The sequence below is a fragment of the Panthera leo genome, chromosome A2, assembly GCF_018350215.1.
Source record: "Panthera leo isolate Ple1 chromosome A2, P.leo_Ple1_pat1.1, whole genome shotgun sequence".
NCBI lineage: Eukaryota > Metazoa > Chordata > Mammalia > Carnivora > Felidae > Panthera > Panthera leo.
This window is the reverse complement of record NC_056680.1, coordinates 137,608,034-137,626,393: the sequence shown is the minus strand read 5'-3', so window position 1 is coordinate 137,626,393 and position 18,360 is coordinate 137,608,034. Positions and strand designations below refer to the sequence as shown.

Here is an 18,360-nt window from a genome sequence, read left to right as displayed (position 1 = left end):
AAACTGGTCTACAATTAAAGAATAAAGCCAAAGATAAAAGATTGCTGTATATCTCACTGAGATTTTTCTAGATAAACTCTCATAGTTAAAAGGCACTTAAAATCCAAATCATACATTTTACGTTCTATGTTTAGATTCTTCCCTTTTGTCACTAAACATCTATAGCAAACACATTTTAGGGATACTGTATCAGTTATGAAAATTCTTTTAAATTGCTCTTCTTTTGAAATGCACAAAAGGCAAGTAAGCACCTTCCACTTCTGTTAACTTTTCAATGTCTGTTTCTATGCACAGTATGATTTCTTCACCCAAATTACTGAGAAAATAAATGAGATCATGTTTACTGTTCCTTGCTGCTATAAGATGCGTCTTTTAAAAACGTCTAACATTAAACCCACCGCTATTGAGTTCCATAACTGAATTCCATAGTCAAGGATCTTATCCTGAGCATGGCCCAGGTCTCCCCGCATGAAGGCTCCTTCTTCTTCTTTCTTGTTTAGGAGACAGATTATCTTCTTGGTAGGTCAATACGTATTTCCAAACCACCAAAGAATGAACCCAAACCTTGTCAACTTTTGTATCCCCCAAAATCCACATGCTCGGTGTGTGACTGGATATCCGTCAGGCAAGGAGAGCGCTGCCGGAGGCCCAAGGGTCTGGGACCTCGGAGGCAGGAGGCGCCTTCCACAGCCTTGCACAGTGGGGAGGCACCTCGGAATGGCACTCCCTTGTCACTGAGGAGTGGGGCTCAAGGCTGGATGGAGGGGCTACTTGCAGGTGTGGACGTCAGTCATGCTTTCACACCTCCTGCAGCGGACGTAGCAGCACCAGATGAACTTGCACTCGCACCTCTCCACGTGCCTGACCACGTGGGTGTTGTAGCCGCGGCCACAACAAAGGAGGTTGCAGCCGTCCGCGCCCTCTGACGTGCGGTTGCATTCTCTGCCCTGTGTTCCTGGGATCCCTAGTTTCTTGTCCTCTACACAGTAATTGGGAGACTTATTAAGGTAGAGCAGATCATCTTTGCGGATGGGTATCTTCCTCTGATCTTTTTCTCTCCTGCGCATTTTCCTCTTTATTTTGTCTGAGATTTGGACACTGTTTTCATATTTGTCCTTCAACAAATGGCCGATCTTTTCAAAGGAAGACATCGTTTTCCAGCACGTTTTCACAGCGCAGGAGCCGGACACTCCGTGGCAGCGACAGTCTACTGACATCAGCTTGGCGACGGCCTGAAACCAACAGGAATTGCATTAAATATCATTCATGAAGTGTCTTACCCAACAACAGAAGCGCGGCTGACCTCACCACTTCACTTTCTGGGTCCGTGTAGTCCTGCACAAAAACGGTAGTTTTGAACATAAAGGGTCTCTACAGCTGCTTCAGGGTTCTAGTGTTTTGTCGTTCTCCTGACCCTGCAGAGCAAACGTTTCCAAGTCTAATTTAAAGTAGTGGACCGGGCCAATGTAGTCATCAGGGTTGATCTGAGACACCCGAGGGAAACTACTTTTATGTCTATTTTTGTGTTTAATTTCGGGGTGGGAAGATGTCCATGCATGCCTCCATGTTCCTGATATCGCACCTTGCTACTCAGAGTGTAGTTCATGAACCAGCAGCACCAACGTCACTTGTGAGAAACACAACTTCTCTGGCCCCACTATAGTCCCACAGAATCAGGATCTGCATTTTAATGAGATTCTCAGGGGACTCGTATGCACCTTAAAACTTGAGAAGCACTGACAGTATGGTCATCCTCGCCTCACAAGTGCATAGAAGCATCCGTGGAAACTTTGCAAATAACCAACGCACTAATCACTGAGATTCTGATTTACTTGGCCAAGGTGGGGTCCAGGCAGTGGCACGTCCACAAAGCTGCTCAGATGATTCTAACGGGCATCCACGCATGAGATCTATGCACTGAGAGTTCTCAGGTTTGATCACTGTAAAAGTCTATTACGTTCATGCGGGCTTGGGGTACCGTGTTATCCTCTGGTCACAGACCACATGAGAAACCCTGACTAATCAACTTAAATTGGTCAAAAGGAAAAGGGGCTGGAGAGTGTGGTTGCTCCCAGCAAATTCTTCCCCTGTTGTGGAAAATTAATTCAAAACATATGTCCTATTCTTGATGGATCAGTAGCACCATCCTAACATAGAAAAGGGATAATATATATACATAATTTTTCAATTCAAAGTGCTGAGTTTGGTTTATTCAGCCTGAGGAATTAAATGAAATTACATATATCTGTAAGAGTCCATTGCCTGGCACACATTAAGGTCTAAATAAATGCCCCCTTTCCCTGAAGAAGAAGGTCCGGGAAGAGTTGAGAGAAAATTTTACATGGGGCTCACCGTGCAAAAGCAATAGAGAGATTTCAAGAATTTGGGGGTTCTATTCTCTTATACAGCAGGCTGGTTAACACAGCTTCCTTCCATCCCTAGAGGACGACAGAGCAGATTAATAAATCGCCGGGGCTAGCTGTAGCGCTGACGGTCTGTCAGCATGCTGGGTAAAATGGGAAATTGATCTGCCCATTCAATAACTTGGAAATTATGTGTGTCATCTCACCAAAGAAAGGAAAACCTCACAGCTTAAATTCCACTTACAGTTCTTATCACGACTCTAAAATGACAGGGGTTTATGTTTTGCCATTTTATACTTAAACCTGACACTGACGTGTTCGTGGAATGTTAGGTTTCCCAAGAAATTAAAGTTTCTGAACTATCTAATGAGATGGACTATTTCGGACAATTTATAATATTTGCAACCTTGAGTGAGAGCATATGGTATTGATTTGTGCAATATTCGATACTTATTAGTGTTGAAAATAATAAACAGAATAATATTTAAACCCTGTCCTTTATGGAATAGAGCACATATGCTCTTTTTGAATTCATAAAACTGAGAAGCAAGTAGCTATGTCTATTTCTTAGTAACTCAGGCAAAAGACAGCTTTCAATGATATGAAAGCAATTTATAAAGTATGGCACACAGCTTAGTTACTTAAATTTATGGCATTTGATATTCACAAAGACTTCCATTCTTTAAAATGTCTCCAGGCAAATAAATGTTCAAATTAATGCAATCTGCCTACTTTTGTTCAGATTTTAAGGGCTTGAAGGATATGAGAAAAAGAGAGCTCAGCTAATGCTGGGCAATAACAAAACAAATTGTCCAAAGAAAGCCAAAAATCTAAGAATGTCTGTTTATGTATTTAAACCTGATCAACATTCCTCACAGTCATCACTTGGTGATTTAAAACTGCCTCTTGCTCAGGATCTTACTGAGGGGCCGACTTTTGTTTCATCAACCAGTTCAGACACCATGTATGGTGTTGCCAATTTGCAAAGCATGGAGGACGGAGTAGATGCTCACCAAATACTTACGGAATAGTTAGTCCAGCTCACTTGAACAGCTTTAACTCACTCTCTGTTGGTGCTCTGAAGCTGAAGAAAGAACTGAAAACCACCTTAAACAAAGGAGTCACTGCCAGGAGAGTCAATGGCATGGAAAGGTCTTGATCCTAGGGGGCTCTCCTCCGATTCCTCAGCCCACAGCAGTGTTAGGCCACAGAGTTAGGACACATTACCTCCCAGGTTTGAAGGATAAAAAGGTGATATCTAATGATATCACCTGCTGAATTCACATTGGAATTTTGGGAAGATTTCCTTGCTATAGAAAACTAGAATCTTTTAAATACCTGGAGTTAGTTATAACTTTTCAGGGATGATATTTTTAAGTTTTGTTCGATTACCTTTCAATTCCATTATCTTTTTTGTCCTTAACAATAAGTACAAATATGGTATTTTTATCATGTGTATATTTTACATTTATATTTCATTTATTTATATTTTATCCTAAGTTTTATTGTATACATTTTATATTACATATGTTTTACCATATATATTATCATATATATGGATATAGATATAGATATAGACATAGCTATAGATACAGTCTAGGATAGAAAGACAAATAAACATCAAGGAGAAGAATTCCAATAACTTGACATGAAATTTAAATGATTATAGCCCCCCAAAAAAAAACCTCTAAGGAAGAAACTTGGGCAAATAGGGATTAAAATAAAGCAATGTAATTACCATTAGGACAATTTGATGAAATGCAGAGTCCAAGGCAGATCACACACACACACACACACACACACACACACACACAGTTTAACTGCAGAACTTAGTGTTTCTCAGAGAACTTTTTCATAAATTATTTTACTTGATGTAGCTTTACAGAAAGAAATGCCTTGCACACAGTAGGTAGTTAATGAACATGTACTTACATATTATTCCAGTTTTACAAAAGAATGAACAGCATGGTTAAGACACTTGATTTACATAAGGAAAGTTGGTGATATATGATGTAAAGTCTGCATATGCAGCAGGAGAATTTTAGTAGAACAGAGAAAAATGAAAGTGGAAAATGTAGTATATTTAAGGAAATTGCATGAACACTCCAAAAAAAAGTATATTCTGGAGCTTTTCAGCTGGGATTCTTAATTAACATCAAATAGCCGTTCTGAACTGCAGTGATAGGAGCCATTTTCTGCTAACAGGAAAAGTTAGAGAACAGCATTCGTATGAGTAGTATGTGGTTATGAGAAAATTCCTTTCTCTACTCTAGTTGAGTTGTTAAGGTTTATAACGATATTAACAGAGGAATGTTTTGTTAACTATTGCAAACAGATGTGCACATTTTGGTGGAATATTTTTCAACTATGGGAGAGCAATTAGGAGGGTAGCATTCAATTTACTGGGCTCTTTGTGTTAAGTTTTGGTTTGATGAACTTCTAATGAAGTGAAATAGGAAAGATGTATCATTAATACTTAATGTAAAAATAGAAACTGCTAAGAAGTGGTCTAAGGAGTGACTGGTCCCACAATTTTGATTCAGAGGTAACACAGCAGGCGATGATTGTTTTCCAGTGTATCGCTTTATCCAAACTTCACAGAAATGACCAAAACAAAACAAAACAAACTATTGTGGAACGTTTTGTTATAAACATTTCATTTTGTCAACTATCAGATGATCTAGTTAAGTTTTTAGGAAAACTGTGACATAAGGTTGGATGGTTATATGTAGAATTCCTATTCCTCTGACCCATTTTGTCTCTTTCAGTCCAAAAATATATTTGAACCTGCTGAAAAGCAAAACACTTATGTGTTGTTCAAGTACTTATAAATATTCTTGAAACAGGTCAATGAAAATTTGGGGTTGGGCCCTTCCCACTTTTTTGAGTTACTCATCATAAAACAAATTATGGGGTAGGGAAACTTAAAAGTTTATGAGGTGGACATGGGAAGAATGGAAATATTTTAAGCACACCAAAAGAAATACCCATAAATATTCCAAGTCACATTATTCCCAGAAGTTCTGCCCCTGGAAGACATCACATCATTCTGTTAGCCAATCACCATTCAGCAACATTATTCTTGGAGTCATAACTTTAGGAATGGTGTCAGAAACCAAGTGGGAATCAGAGTATTTAAGGTCAGCGGTTAGAAAATCATCTATCCTGCTCACAGCACTACTAAGCGCCAGTACCCACATTTCTCTGAACGCTTTCCTACATTTTGAGTTTGGGATTTTGAGACGGGGAAAATCAACTCAATTGAATGCAGACCTTGAACTTTACTCAGAAGAATATGCCTATTAGATTAAAATCCTAATTGCCAATCTTAAAAATGGAGTTGATTGTTCTTCCATATTAGATAATAGCCTGGAAACCTGGTTGGTTTTTGTTGTTGTGGTGGGGGGGGGGGGGGGGGGGGGGGGGGTTTGGCTGCCAGTGGAAAGAAAAATACAAAATGGTTTTGAATTGTAATATTTCATGAAAACAGACCAACAAAAACTCCAGTCCAGGTAATGTTTTGTAATATTTTAAGACTCTATGTAGACCAATGAAGAACAAAAATACTCAGTAGAGAAAACTCCAAAATGTACACAAACTGCATATATATGTATAGGCTGAATTATTTTCTGCACGATTAGAATAATAGCAAAAACCTCAGTAATGTGAGAAGATTGTTTTTTGCCAACAAACAGTGGATTAAAATTGATGCTAAATAGTTGTATGTTTTTAATAAACTTGGAATATAAATACTAGTTGAAGATCAAGTGGTTACCGAGGCAAATATTGGTACCTAATTAGAAACAACACACAAGACAGAATAACACTAAATACCTGCCTAATGATACTGATAAAAACACAGAATACTGCAGAGCTTCTCAGAAGTTTAGGGATAGCTTTATTCAGGGAATTAATCATGACATGAATTTCCAAGTTTTGTTTTCTAGTGAAATGTTAAAAATCCCTACAAAATTATTTAAAGAATGATTAAAGATTTAAGATCTAAATTGATAATTAATATACATTTGTGGGTCTTTTTAAAGATATTAATTTGACTTAATGTGTTTCTCATCCTAACTCTAGAGTTTTAAAAAATATGTATTAAGAAACACAAACATATATTTGACCTCTTTTATATTCATATGTTAGAGATAATTTTAAAAATCCTTTAGTGGATAATGTTTACATTGAAGCAGAACCTCATTCATTTAATTTTTTTTTTTTTTTTACATGGAAAACTTTAAGAAGAGACATGTGCGTAACTGTGGTGTCAGGCAAGAATTACTTTATTAAATTTTAAAATTTCTAAACAAAAATATGAAAAGCCTACCTAGCTATTTACTGACTTGCCTAGTTTCGATTTTGCTATTTTGAATCAATATTCACATTGAATTAAAAATTCAAATTTGAATTTGAAGCGTCATGGTGATAATAACATTTATTGAGATTTGTGTTTTCGCATTATAAACCAGAATGGCTAAGTAAAGAAAGCTGGCTGAAACTTGTACCTATTCTAAGCGGGTTCCATTTATTCACTTTCCAAAAATGTAAAACAAATGTAACATATACGTTAAATATTTCTGACAGATACTGCAACTTGTTTTAATTTATTTCAGGAAAATGTGGCAGATTGCAATGACTACTTTGGGACCTTTACAGGTTATTGGATATTTACAATAATATAAGATATGTGCTGATATTCCTGTCCTAAAAAGATTATCACAACATAGAAAATGTATATTCATAAAAAGGTTTTGACTGTTTTAAGAAACTCACTATGAATTACCAAGTAATTCCCCTATGTTGTAGAACTCAAATTTTATTGTGTCAATATTCATTAAAATAAATATGTTAAAGTTAAATTAAGCTACAAGTTTATTCCATTTTAAGAAAACTTTAGTATAAAACACAGAATTCATAAAAGAGGTTAATTAGATGATGGTTCTTCAAATTTAATTAAAGATTAAATTAAATCTTTAATATGTACATATTTAAATATCCATATGTTTAATGTATCTAAAGCTTCTTTACATTTATCTGCATTTGTTGTTTTTTTATAATGAATCTGTATCACTTTATAATAAAATAACTAATTCTCTTTTAAAAAGATTTGTTTCACCAAAATATTAGTTAGGAGTCATGAATTCTCTAATGTATCCAAGAATGTTTGCTCGAGAAAGTACGGACACATTGATCACATGATGTTTAGGAGCCATTTCCCACTAAAAATAGATTTAAAGAAATAATCAAAAGTATATTTAAGACGGAATTTGATTTGGTACCATTAGGCAGATCCTATAGATCTTATCCTGGCTCTATCGCTAAGGGGATGGAACAAAATCACCCAAAGGCATGTGCACATCTATTATTTTATAATTAGTGTTCCAGGTAGACAAAATATAAAATCACCAATACATCAATCCCTATCCGATGGAGAACTTAAACTGAATCGATGTAGAAGTCATACATATTGTTTATGTATACAATAAACACACATATATATTATACATATAGATGACATATATGTTTCTTCCACTACCAGTGTATGTTTTTAAAATCACTTGGACAGATTCATTCAGAAGTGTCATCCCAGTGTTATTTAAAGGCACTAGATTTCATTCCATTTTCTGATACATACCTGCCTTCCGGCTTCATTGTTGTGTAGGTTCATTGCTAACAGAACTTTGCTTTCTTTTCCTGTGGTGTTTCTGATGGGGAAATCTAGGAACTTTCTGCTGAACCACATGCCATACTGGACATCGTCGGAGCAGCCCCCCCAGTGCCAGCCTTCACTAGCTGAGCCGCCATTCTGCAAGGTGGTGTCACAGGAGCACTCGGTCATGTTGCCTGCGCTGCATGACCTGGTCACAGAATGCACCAGGCCTGCAGCCATCACAGCATAAATAAATGCTGTTTCCTTGGTGCCTAGAACAAAACATAAATTGCTGAATGGAAGAGCCATACCTCCGTCTGTTTATGTTCATAACAAAGCCTCCTTCTTAACCTCTTAGCAGGAAAGTGATTTTGCAATTACTTTCAATGGATGCTTTAATGAGTACATATTTAGAAAGGACAATTTCATATTGTTTTAGTCTTATAAAAAAGCTACATTAATTTTCAGTATTCCACTTGGGGGCATTTTTATATATTGTACAGCATAAATTGCCCTCATGACAATTAGAATCATCTGTTTATTTTTAAAATTTGAAATGTGTGCCAGCACCTAGCTCAGTACTTAATAGACAATAAAAGTTCAATAAGTACATATTGAATTTAAAATCCTTCGCATGGATACAGTAAATGGTAATACAATGCCCAAAGAGTCCAGATTACCTTTATTTTTACATTTCAAATGTGTTCTCACAAAACACAAGCTGAAAAACTTGGTGTGATTTTTGTTTGTGTAAATAATACACGTCAGAATGCAAATTAAAATTAAGCAAAGGCCAAAGCAATCAGTAGATGTTACAGTTTACTTTCACATCAAAGACTGGTCTTTTTTTTTTTTTTCCCAAGGATATCATAAACAACAGTCACTGATATTAATATGGAACAGTTAAATATTTTATATAGTGCTAGCTAATCCTTTTACAGTCTTAAAAGCAATGAAAGTCACCAGCAAAGAAATGAAATGTCACCAGCAAAGAAAAAAAAATTGTTATAGAAATCTGAGTATATATTTAGCCCACCTGCAATAGAGTTTGAGCTAAAATCTTTGAAAATTAAAGTTCATTAAAACATTAGTAAAATGGGCTAGAAGAGACTCAGCAAATGACCTTTTTTTCTTTTGAGATAAGATTGGAGTAGAAACAGTTGCATGCCCGTTGTCCAAAAAACCTTTTCAACAGCTGATGTCCCTGAATTTCATCAACTAAAACTTTTCTGCTTCTAATTCTCCTTCTTCTCCTTCTTCTCCTTCTTCTTCTTCCTTCCTTCCTTCCTTCCCTCCTTCCTCCTCCTTTTTTTCCCCCTTCTTCCTTCTTTTTTCTTCTGCGGGGGTGCGGGGAGGGGCAGGCCCCCTTCGGAAAGGCGCGCCGGCCAAAACGCAGCGGGGCAAATGCAATACTTTGGCGGCGATGCGTGCAGGGAGCGGGTGGAGAAGGGTCAAAGGAGGAGGGAGAACGGAAATGAATGTGAAAAACAACAACGAATCTTTCGGCGCCCAGGTTCTAAAATTCTTTGAATCTGCTGATATTCCTAGAACAATCCTGGTTCCCTGAACCTTTATCCCTACAGAGTCACTGGGCACGTGGAAGTGGAACTTTGTTTTACTGCAGCTTCCCGCGCCGCGGGTGTGCTCTCTGGAGGAAAGATATAAAAGGAAAGGAGACCAGAGGGGAGAGCCAAAGTAGTCGCGCTCGGGTTAGCCGCACGTTGAGTTGTCCAGGACATTCCCTTTTACAATCACCATTACTCTGTCTGCCCCGCGCTCCGAGGTGCCAACAAACGTGGGGCTTCGCTGCAATTAGCCCCTTGTCCAAGGCTCGGTGCGCAGCGGAGCTCTTAAATCAAAGCAGATGCGGCGGCAGCATTCCCTGCTGCCGACATCATGTTTCTCCAGCTGGTCACCCACGTAGGGGGGCGCTACGGGGTCCGAGGGGTCGGCGGGGTGGAGTGTCAGTTTTTCTGCAACTCCCGCCGAGCGCCGCGGGACGGAGGAAGAGCTACAGCTCCTAGCGCCCCATTCTGGACCTGGGGAGTCACCCCCTCCAGGACCGCACCTGCACCCGGGCCTGGTTTCCGTCACCCCCCCAATTCTCGTCCACTAAAGGACCTCTTTTGGGATTGAGACAGCGGCGGACCACGAAAGCACTCCTTCATTTACCGTACTTGGAGGAGTTGTCGCCCTCCATCCTGCGCCATCCCCGAGGGTCCGGGACTTACCGCTGCTCAGCTCGTAGCCAAAGAGGGGGCTGGTGCCCTGCTGGGCGGTGGCGGTGACCAGGCAGTTCCATCTCTCGTGTCTGAACTGGCTCCTGCACTCCTGAATGCCCAGCCGCGCGCCCTCTCCGATGCTCGGCAGCAGGTACGGTTTCCTCTTGCACAGCTCCTTCTGGCGGCTGTTCAGCGGCAAGTTGGCACAGCCCAGCTTCTCCGGAACCCCAAAGGAAGCGATGCCCAACCACCTGTAAGACACCGCCGCCCCTAGCGTGAGCCGCTCCCCAGCTCTCCTCTCCGTTCCCAGGTGTTTTGCCAAATTTTGGGTCATCCGCCCTAGGGTCCCCGGCCCTGCTCCCCCGCGTCAGCTGGAAGTCCCCCGAGGCTGGGCACCCCTTTTGCCACAACCGCCGTGCCGCCCCCATACTCACATCCAATTTCCTTGGGCTCCGCAGGGGAACAGCGCGAGCAGGGCTGCCCACAGCGCGCACAGGCGGGACAGTCCCAGGAGCGCCGCTCTGTCCATGGCCCCAGCATGGAGTCCCCCAGCCCCAGCCGCTCCACTGCTGCCCTCTCTGCCCAGAGGCCCGCCAGGCCAGAGGTCAGTTCCCCAGAACCAAGTTGTCCCTCGCCCCCTCTCTCCCTGTGAGACAACATAAAAAGAAGGCCAGCGGTGGTAGGGGCTCTCAGCAGCCTTCCCCTCGCTTTCAGGGAGCAGTTGAAAGGAGGTGGAGAAAGGAGCTTGGGGCCCTCCTCCCTCGCGGAGCTGGAGGTGTGCAAGAGGTGCGGGAGCGTCCCTCGCCGAAATAGGTGAGAAACTTCTGTTGGTGTAGCTGTCTCCATCGCCCCCGGCCTCTCCTCCCATCTCCTCCCCCTGGCCGCGCCTGGAGCCTGATTGGCCCAGCCTCGGCCCCGCATCTCATCATCCCCGGACCTCAAGCTCCCATTGGCTGCGAGCGGGCTCCGCGGGGGGCGCTCGGGCCCGCTGCTCCGGGACAGCGCGTCCAGACCCGGGTGTGTTCATGACCTTTCCTCCTGTCGCGGTCTTCTAAGAGCGGGTCTCGGCGGGAGGGGTATTGATTCAACCCGAAGACTGCCAGGGCCGCTTCTGTCTTAGCAACCCTGGGGGAAGGCGTGGGTCGAATGGGAGATGTTTGAGTTCCACCCACCCCACTCGCATTTGGATTAATTACCCTCTGGGTGGAGTGGCTGGAAAACCTCACTGCCCCCGTTTCTTTCCTCTCCCTCACCTCACAGGAGAGTAATCTTTTTGAGTCAGAGTTGGTACCAAACAAGTTGACCTTTCAGCACTGCTCGAGGTCTCAACGTGTCAGGAGACTTCAGATGGGTGAGATGCTGTCAGGCTTGAGGTCGTCGTCATTTAAATAGACATTTATTTATTTTTAGCGAAAGAGAAGGTTCTGGCCTCCTATCTAATCTACCATATTTACATGGTGTTATGCGATTTCGTTTTCCCGGTTTGTCTTCCTTTCTGCCGTCTTTGAGAGCATTGTCAGAAGACAGAGGAGAGAGACAGAATGTGCGAGAGAGCTTCTGGGGAGCTCTAGAGTAGATGAGGGTTGCGTCCCTGCCCTTATCGCCACTCCGCATTGTGGCTCACGTGGAGACCTTGGACAAGGCTACACACGGAAGACACAGTTTAAAAAGTTACTCGGTAAACGCTTCATGTTTGCCCAGTACTGTGGGAATTTATAGACAGTGTCCCTTCCCTCAAGTTCACAAACCAGCCGCAGAGACAAGTCTAAAACAAAAGAATTTGAGATTTCAGTGAAGGAGAGCATAGAGTCCAGTGAGGCACTCTAGAGCCAAAGAGAGTTGGGAAGCCAGAGAACGTATGGTGCCCGGCAGTTTAGGAAGGCTGGGGAACCAGTGATTTTCAGGATAGAAGATCTCTGGGACGATTGGGAAGGCAAGCTGGACCTGCTCAGCCGTCGTATCCAACAGTCCTGCCTCGCCTGGTTGGTGACATGAAATGTTTCTGAGAGGTGTCACCTGCTCCCCAGAGGACTTCTGAAATGGTAGTAAATTCTCAGGGTGGACCTACCAGACTTACTCAGATAAAAGATTGGCTTTCCTTTGCTTTGTCCTCAAATAAAGGATTTTATTTGCTGCATGTCTCCTCCATCAGCCCAGAGCAATAAAAGCTCACTGAAATTCCCGTCCCATCCCATTCATGCCTTTATCCAACAAATATTTGTTGAGCGAACACTATGTACCAGGTCCTAAAGCCACATTGTAATTTTTAGAGAGTCAAGTTGATGATAGGGTGTAGTTACTGATCCAGACATATTTTGGCTAATGGCTAGTGGCCTCTCTCAAAATCAGAGCCTTCATCCAAGCTCACTTTATTCTGTGAGCCTCTCCAGGGGGATCATGGAGCATTTTCTGCTGTATCCCCGCCATTGGGCCCAGCGCATGAAATCTTGGTTTTGAACAGAATTTATTGAGTGGATTAACATGATGAGGAACGCCCTGAGTGCATACCTAAGTGGTCTAAATGATGAAATAAGAGAAGTGACTTCCTTTTCGGGGGGAATGGGGGAGGGGAGAACATTAATACTTAGGGATTATTCTGTCCATACCTCTAAAGCAAAGGGTATTTATTTCCAAGAGTTGATGGAGCTGAAGAAATACACTTTTCATTCAATGAACAGACATTGGAGTGCCTTTTTTTTTTTTTCTGGCAGACATTTATGCACGGAGAGTCTGATGAGTGCCTCTAGTATTCAATCTCTTACTCTCGCTTTGTCTCTCTCTTCTCTCTCTCTTTCCACACAAAATTTCAACCCTCCCAAATTGGTACTCATTTTATAGATTAAAAAATGAATTGGAGCTGTTAAAAACTTGCTCAAGGTCACTCAAGTAAGTAGTAGAGTCAAAAATAAGTCTTATTAAGGGGCACCTGGGTGGCTCAGTCAGTTGAGCGTCCGACTTCGGCTCAGGTCATGATCTCACGGTCTGTGGGTTTGAGCCCCACGTCGCGCTCTGTGCTGACAGCTCAGAGCCTGGAGCCTGCTTCCGATCCTGTGTCTCCCCCTCTCTCTGCCGCTCCCCCGCTCTCACTTTGTCTCACTCTGTCTCTCAAAAATAAATAAATGTAAAAAAAAAAAGTCTTATTGTAGCGGCTTGTTCTTTCCACCTCAATAACCTAATTCGCAACTTTCTTTCTTTCTTTCTTTCTTTCTTTCTTTCTTTCTTTCTTTCTTTCTTTTTTTCTGCTTAAATTCCACATCACTGGGCCTCAGGGGCTAAATTTCTCTTTTGTGTTCCATGGTTCTTCATATCACAGTTCACAGATCTCTCCATCAGAAGAGTTCGTCTGTCCTCTGAACAACCCACGATGGGTTGCCTTGAAGTGGATCTCACTGAGGCAGATGTCCGTCCACCCGGGTATCCTGCCGCTTGCCCCCTCCTCACTGTCTGGTTTCTGCAGCCGAGGCAGAGCAGTGGGGAGAGCAGTGGGTGAGTTGGGTGACTGAGGCGCCAGTCAGTCAGTTGTACTCTTAGGCAATTCATTTCAACACTGAGTCTCAGTTTTCTCACCTTTAAGATTATAAAAAGCTCTCCTTCAGATCTGAAGCGCCTACTAGCATTCCCATAGGGCTGGAGGGAGGGAAGTAGTGGGAGTGTGTGTGTGTGTGTGTGTGTGTGTATGTGTGTGTGTGTGTGGGCAGGGGTAATGGGGCGTGGGAGACTGCATTTGCGAGTGGATTTATAACCCCAGGAGGAGGAAGCCTTTAGTCATTGACAAGGGCATGTCTACTTGAGTGATGGCCCAGTTTCCAGGGTGACACAGGCTAGACTTTTTGGGCCCCTATCCTGCACCTTCAGTTCTACTTTTCCTTCTGAGTTTCAATTAAAATGAATTCTTTTAATTGCAAAAGTCTTTTTAAATGGTTGAACTTTAGGGGTACCTGGGTGGCTCAGTTGGTTAAGCGACCAGCTATAGCTCAGGTCATGATCTTGCAGTTCGTGGGTTCAAGCCCCACATCAGACTCTGTGCTGACGGCTCAGAGCCTGGAACCTGCTTCAGATTCTGTGTCTCCCTCTCTCTTTGCCCTTCGCCTGCTCGGGCTCTGTCTCTCTCAAAAAATAAATACACATTAAAATTTTTCTTTTAAAAATGGTTGAACTTTAAAATACAGTATAATCTAGGGCTACCTGCGTGTCTCAGTCAGTTGAGCGTTTGGCTCAGGTCATGATCTCACAGTTTACAAATTTGAGCCTTGCATCAGGCTCTGTGATGACAGCTCAGAGCCTGGAGCCTGCTTCCAATTCTGTGTTTCCCTCGCTCTCTGCCCCTCCCCCACTCGTTCTGTCTCTCTCTCAAAAATAAATAAACATTAAAAAAATTTAAAAAATTAAAATAAAATACATTATAATGTTATCAGGCCATATGAAATTTATTTATATATTTTTTTATTTTTTTAGAGCGTGTATGTGTGCATGCAAGTGGGGGAGGGGCAGAGGGTGAAAGAGAGAGAGAGAGAGAGAGAGAGAGAGAATCTTAAGCAGGTTCCATGCCTAGCATGGAGCACCATGCTCACTGTGAGATCATGACCTAAGCAGAAATCAAGAGTCAGATGCTCAATTGACTGAGCCACCCAGGTGCCACGATATGAAATTTTATTTTGAGGGTAAAGGAAATTACAGATATTTTATTTATTCTGGAATGTGAAAGTGAGGAGTTCTTTTATAATCTAATTTATATCTCTAATAGAATATGGTTTATGTCTCCTATCATTAATGAGGATTATACTATGTAGAGAAAAATAAATGATGGGTCAAATCCAAACATATATATAACCACACATTTCAAATTGTTAATTTTTTAAGCAGCAAGCAGGAGCCTCGTTTCCTATTTATTGTTTACAATTCATAATTTGGAGAGGGGACACACTATTAACAGGCCAATAGAATATGACCTGATGTTTTACTATGTTACGCAAGCTATCTAAGCTTCAGGTACCCATATCCGTAAAACGTTGCAAAGATTTTCTCATTCATTGTTCATAAATACAAACTTTACTATGTCATCTCATGATCTGAACCCAGCTACCTAAAATTTGATTAAGGCTAAGAAAATCACCATGTGACTCCAAGTTTGCACAGGTTATTGAAGCATCTATGCTGTCTTGATTCCGTAAGGAGAATGTGTATATGAACCCGTTTTCCTAGCAGGGGTTAGGGGTTTTGAGCTATATTCCAGAAGAGGGTGTTTAGGAGGGGGAAAGCCAGATTTCAAGCATATTCATTCACTCAAGAGAGCTCTCTCAAGGGACTGAATCTGTCATAATGGGGGCCCTCATTGACCAGCTGGGCCAACTGCACCAGATAAGGAGCTGGCTGGCAATAAATCCTACTGCCCACTCAGGACTGTTGTAGATTATTCGTTGTAGAACCGAGAGGAGCCTGTTCTTTCTGGTAGTTTTCTCTCAGTCCCTGGGAAACTCAGCAAAAAAGTCTGCCTGCACAGATACGCCTTGGACTCTGCCTCTGGCAATCCATCAGAGAACGAGACTTCTAAGGACCCTGTTGTAAGAATTTCTGCTCAGATCACAGAGACTTATGTACTGGAAACTGATACCAGAAGCACCCGGCTGGTCTTAACTCCCATGATAGAACAGAAGACCAGAGTTGACTTTTTACATAACTGGGTCCCCATCCATTCTATTTTAAATTCCACCTGGATGCTACCAGTGTGGAACAGAGCACAGGCCTGTGAACACTGGCTCTCAGGCGGGGGGCGGAGAATGATATTCTGGACATCCTGCTGTCCTTTGGTGGCCCAAAAGGCCAGAGAGAAAGTCAGACTCGGAGCAGCAGAGGTGATGCCGGGGGCACAACCAACACAAAGAGGAGTTGAGAAAGGATGCTGTCTTGCTTTTTAAATTTCTGCAAGTATGAGAGTGAAAATCTTTCGGCTACTCATCCTAAAAATCAAGGTTGAGGGAGAGAAGTGGCCTATCTCTAGTGGTAATCTCTTTGCAAGGAGGGAATACAAGTAAAACACCATCACTGACAAATGAGAGTGGTCACTCTTGCCTCAGGGCACAGGTAAGCAGAACACACAAAACTGAAACACGGGAGGATGTAGCTTTCTCAGTCTCTCTTTTCAAAAGTTGTTTTTTGAATTTTGTAAAACAGAACAACTCAATTGGTGAATAATTACTGATTTTAATAAGTTATGAAGAAAATGACTTCAACCATCTGGCATTTAGTTTTTAGAGTACTATTTTTAAGGTGATCACTGGGCTGTCTCTAATGGAAAAAACAAATCTTCTCTTTTTTTCCATTTTACTAAAATTGAGCAACCTTAAGGGCACCTGGGTGCCTCAGTCAGTTAAACGTCCAACTTCAGCTCAGGTCATGATCTCATGGTTGGTGGGTTCGAACCCCATGTGGGGCTCTGTGGTGACAGCTCAGAGCCTGGAGCCTGCTTCGGATTCTCTGTCTCCCTCTCTCTCTTCCCCTCCCCCACTCTCTCTCTCTCAAAAGTAAATAAACATTAAAAAATAAATAAATAAATAAAATTAAGCAACCTTAAATTTTAAGGGAGAAAATTTGGAGGAAGAGTCCTTTAGAACCTTGCCCGTTGTCTATCTCATTCTAACTGCTAGGTCAAATAATTACACTTGATTGTTAGGATGTAATAAATATTTGGCCAATAAAAGACCATTTAAAAATCAGCCCAGGCTGAAGTTGTTTTTGCTTTTTTTAAAATGTTTATTTATTTTTGAGAGACAGAGCATGAGTGAGAGAAGGGCAGAGAGAGGGAGACACAGAATCCAAAGCAAGTTCTAGGCTCTGAGTGTCAGCACAGAGCCGGACACGGGGCCGGAACCTACAAATCGTGAGATCATGACTTAAGCCAAAGTTGGAGGCTTAACCGACTAAGCCACCCAGGTGCCCCTGAAGTTGTTTTTGGATTCAAGGTTGCTGTTCACATTCCACCACTCACCATTGTCCTCATTGTGGGTGGGATGCATGTTCAGGTGTTTAAGTATGCCCAACCAATTAACAGCATTTGGGATTTACCTGGGTCTCTGTCTTCACATGGAGGTGAATCACATTTTTAAAAAGTTTTTAAGCTTTATTATTTATTTTCAAAATAAATAATAGAGAGAGAGAGAGAGAGAGAGAGAGAGAGCATGAGCAGGGAAGGGGCAGAGAGAGGGAGAGAGAGAATCCCAAGCAGGCTCTGTGCTGCCAGTGCAGAGTCAGACATGGGACTCGATCATGACCTGAGCTGAAATCAAGAGTTGGTTGCCTAACCAACTAAGTCACCCAGGCGCCCGGAGGCGAATCACATTTAAACTTGACTTTAATGTTTTCACTTACCTGACTGAAATCCTTCACAATTTCTTATTTACTCCTTTAAAAAAAAAAAAAAAAAAAAAAAAAAAAGTTTATTTTGAGAGACAGAGAGAGCATGAGCAGGGGAGGAGCAGAAAGAGAGGGAAAGAGAGAAAATCCCAAGCGGGCTCTGCACTGTCAGCACAGAGCCCTATATGAGACTCAAACTCATGAAACTATGAGATCATGACCTGAGCCTAAATCAAGAGTCAGATGCTTAACCGACTGAGCCACCCAGGCGCACCCTTGTTTATTCCATTTTAAACGCTTTGGTTTGACTTCTAAATCCTTCATTCAGGATTTGTCTATAGCAGTCATTTCTTTTTTTTTTTTTTTTAACGTTTATTTATTTTTGAGATAGAGAGAGACAGCATGAACGGGGGAGGGTCAGAGAGAGGGAGACACAGAATCTGAAACAGGCTCCAGGCTCTGAGCTGTCAGCACAGAGCCCGACGCGGGGCTCGAACTCACCGACCGCGAGATCATGACCTGAGCCGAAGTGGGCCGCTTAACTGACTGAGCCACCCAGGCGCCCCTAGCAGTCATTTCTGATGAAATTCACTCAATTTCAGCACATATATTCATCCTAGACAGCCCAATTTCTTTCTCCTCTTTTCCATGAGCAGGGGCTGCATATTCCCGTTTCGATTTCTTGAGAAGCACTGCCTCCATGCCTAAATTTTCTTCTCTTTCCTTTTTCATGTACCCAAACCCACCTACCCATCCTTTGAGTCATACCACT

General features: G+C 42.1%; 1 protein-coding gene across 1 annotated transcript; it reads right to left on the bottom strand.

The window, feature by feature from the left end:
* Positions 1 to 767: 767 nt before the first annotated feature.
* On the bottom strand, positions 768 to 10,779 carry WNT16 (Wnt family member 16). The gene is made up of 4 exons (XM_042923115.1): positions 10,673 to 10,779; positions 10,248 to 10,489; positions 8,002 to 8,288; positions 768 to 1,232 (listed from the first exon to the last, which is right to left on the bottom strand). The coding sequence occupies exons 1-4, from the start codon at positions 10,765 to 10,767 to the stop codon at positions 768 to 770; spliced, it is 1,089 nt and encodes a 362-aa protein (XP_042779049.1). The 5' UTR covers positions 10,768 to 10,779.
* Positions 10,780 to 18,360: the final 7,581 nt, after the last annotated feature.

Coding starts and splice junctions, on each gene's coding strand:
- WNT16 (XM_042923115.1), bottom strand. CDS start 10,767: ATGGACAGAGCGGCGCTCCTGGGACTGTCCCGCCTGTGCGCGCTGTGG. Junction 10,490..10,672: donor GGAGCCCAAGGAAATTGGAT/GTGAGTATGGGG, acceptor GGTGTCTTACAG/GTGGTTGGGCATCGCTTCCT. Junction 1,233..8,001: donor ACAATGAAGCCGGAAGGCAG/GTATGTATCAGA, acceptor TGTTGGTTTCAG/GCCGTCGCCAAGCTGATGTC.